We start from the raw sequence: 3,202 nt of genomic DNA on the forward strand, positions 1-3,202 counted from the left end.
AAACAAAACTGACTGTGCAACGGAGACACTGACATCCTTGATAACATATGTACGAATGCTTTCACGTGTTGCACATTCTCATCTTCAAAATTGCATCTCCTTTGACGGCAATGCTTTGTCGAATACACAGTGGCATCTAATGTGCTAATGAGTTCGTGACGTGTTATTAGTCGTCGGAGAATGAAAGCGAGTGTCTGAAACATTATTCGTATTCATGTCCTGTCGCGGTTTTTGCAACAGATGCATTGTGAAAAGCATTTGATATGTGTGTGTGTGTGTGTGTGTGTGTGTGTGTGTGTGAGTGTGTGTGTGTGTGTGTGTGTGTATGTTCCTTCCTTCCCTCCCCTCCTTCATTCATTCATTCCTTCTTCCTTCCTTTTCTCCTTCCTTCCTTCCTCCATCCCTCCTTCCTTCCTCCCTTCTTTCCCCTCCTTCCTTCCTTCCCTCCCTCCCCTACTTGCTTCCTTTCCCTCCTTCCTTCCTTCTTTCTTTCCCCTCTCCCTTCTTCTCTCCTTCCTTCCTCCTCTTCTGCTTCTTCCTCCCTCCTCCCTTCCTCCCTCCCCTTCTCCCCTCCTTCCCTTCCGGTCCTTTCCCTCCTCTCCTTCCCTTCCATCCCTTCCTCCCCTTCTTTCCCCTTCCTTCCTTCCCTCCCCTCCTCCCTTCCCTCCCCTTCCTCCCTTCCCTCCCTTTCTCTTCTTCCTCCCTTCCTTCCTTCCTCCCTTCCCTCCTCCTCCTCCCTTCCTTCCTTCCTTCCTCCCTTCCTCCTCCCCTCCTCCTCACTCCCTCCCCTCCTCCCTTCCTTCCTTCCCCCTCCCCTCCCTCCCTTCCTTCCTCATTCCCCTCCTTCCTTCCTCCCCTCCTTCCCTCCCCTCCTCCCTTCCTTCCTTCCCTCCTCCCTTCCTTCCTCCCTCCTCCCTCCCTCCTCTACCTTCCTTCCCCTCCTCTCTCCATCCTCCCTTCCTCCCTCCCCTCCTCCCTTCCTTCCCACCTTCCTTCCTTCCCTCCCTCCCCCTTCTCCCCGCTGATCGACCGTGTGGGGCTGATACCCTTAACGAAGACATATTTGCTCGCTCATCATTGTGTGTTTAGACAGAATCTCTCTCACTTCCCTGGGTTTGGCTTTGAGTTCTTGTCACGTTTTCCTGTGGCTTCTCTCTGTCTGCCTTTTAGTTTCTGTGTGGAGTGGCTTCCGTGCTTGTTTATATAGATAGATAGAGAGATAGATAGATAGAGAGAGAGAGAGAGAGATAGATAGATAGATAGATAGATATAGATAGACAGACAGATATATTTGGTTATTTAACAATAATCTCTCTCTCTCCCTGTCTCTCACTCTCTCTCTTTCTCTCTCTCTCTCTCCCTCTCTCTCTCTCTCTCTCTCTCTCCTCCTCTCTCTCTCCTCTCTCCTCTCTCTCTCCTCTCTCTCTCTCTCTCTCTCTCTCTCTCTCTCTCTCTCTCTCTCTCTCTCTCTCTCTCTCTCTCTCTCTCTCTCTCTCTCTCTCTCTCTCTCTCTCTCTCTCTCTCTCTCTCTCTGTCTATCTATCTATCTATCTCCTTCTCGCTCTTTCTCTATGTACGTCTCTCTCCCATTCCTATTAATTAATCATATACATGCTTCATCCCCTTCCATTTGCCTTTTATTTCACACACGTACCAACAGCACCTTAACACAACACCACGTAAGTACAGCACCATCTTAACACCACACACCGACAACACAAAGATAACACCACTTCTACTTTCTCTTGTGTAATTAGCGGGGAGGAACCGACAGGTACACAGATCTCTCTCATTACTCGGGCCTTCACGTGCTTAAATATGCTGGTGCATATTTCATTGGCAGAGATCAAAGGCTTGACATTGCATTTCGTCTTAATGGAGCAGAGTGTTGCGATATACGAGCTGGCGGAGGCAAACTTGGCTTCGTTTGACGTGCGGGTGAGAATGAATGAGAAGTTCATTCATTAATAAAAATTTATGAATGGGGGTTTTGTTGTTGTTGATGAGGTGAGGTTTTGTGAATGAATGAAGGGTTGGGTGGTGTTTTTTTTTTTTTTTTTTTCTTTGTTGAATTTATTTGTGTGTATATTTATGGTTATTGTTTCTTTCCTTGTCTAGTCGGTTTGTCGGTTTGTTCTGTCATTCCTTATTTCTCTTTTCTCTCTCTCTCTCTCTCTCTCTCTCTCTCTCTCTCTCTCTCTCTCTCTCTCTCTCTCTCTCTTTCTCTTTCTCTCTCTCTCTCTCTCTCTCCCTCTCTCCTCCTCCCTCTCTCTCTCTCTCTTTCTCTCTCTCTCTCTCTCTCTCCCTCCCTCCCTCCCTCCCTCCCTCTCTCTGTCCCTCTCTCTTTCAACCCCCTCTCTCTCCCTCTCTCTCTCTCTAGCTCTCTCTCTCTCTCTCTCTCTCTCTCCCTCTCTCTCTCTCTATCCTCCTCTCTCTTTCAAGCCTCTTCTCTCTTCTTTCTTTCTCTCTCCCTCCCTCCCTCCCTCTCTCTCACTCTCTCTCTCTCTCCTAACCCTCCCTCTTTCTAACCCTCTCTCTCTCTAACCCTCTCTCTCTCTAACCCTCTCTCTCTCTAACCCTCTCTCTCTACCCTCTCTCTCTCTCTTTCTCTCTCTCTCTCTCTCTCTCTCTCTCTCTCTCTCTCTCTCTCTCTCTCTCTCTCTCTCTCTCTCTCTCTCTCTCTCTCTCTCTCTCTCTCTCCCTCCCTCTCTCTCTCTCTCTCGCTCCCTACGCCATCTCTCTCTCTCTCTCTCTGTCTCCCTCTCTTTCTCTCGCTTCCTACTTCGCCTCCCGTTGTCCTTCCACGCTCTCTAAGTCAATATGAATAATTCAAGACAGAGACACTTGTAATCCAACGAAACTAGACTTACACTAACTCCTTCTCCCCTTCTTCCTCTTTTTCTTCTTCTTCCTCTTTCTCTTCTCCATCTCCGTTATCATCTTTTCTTTTCTATCATCTGCTACTACTTCCTCCTCTTTCTCCCTTCGGATTCTCTCTCTCTTCCTTTTTTTTCTTTTATTATCCTCCTTTTTTATCTTATTCCCCCTTGTCCTCAGTCGTCAACATTATCTCCCCCATCTTCTTCTCCTCTTCCTTAATTTCTTCCACTTACTCCACCTCCTGTTATTCCTTTTCTTATTCCACATCTCCACTCGTGTTGTATAAACTTTCCCTTAGGTCTTCCTCCTCTTCTTCCTCTTC

The 3,202-nt window shown here is 47.6% G+C and overlaps 1 protein-coding gene across 1 annotated transcript in view; it reads right to left on the bottom strand.

Moving 5' to 3' along the window:
- Positions 1–1,695, bottom strand: part of LOC138866462 (filaggrin-2-like) — a 21,267-nt gene extending 19,572 nt beyond the window's left edge. Inside the window, exon 1 of the mRNA XM_070139134.1 lies at positions 1,664–1,695. Coding sequence (XP_069995235.1) covers positions 1,664–1,695 — 32 coding nt within the window. The remainder of the gene's footprint in view (positions 1–1,663) is intronic.
- Between the last annotated feature and the right edge of the window lie 1,507 nt (positions 1,696–3,202).

The sequence above is a fragment of the Penaeus vannamei genome, chromosome 3 (assembly GCF_042767895.1).
Source record: "Penaeus vannamei isolate JL-2024 chromosome 3, ASM4276789v1, whole genome shotgun sequence".
Lineage (NCBI taxonomy): Eukaryota > Metazoa > Arthropoda > Malacostraca > Decapoda > Penaeidae > Penaeus > Penaeus vannamei.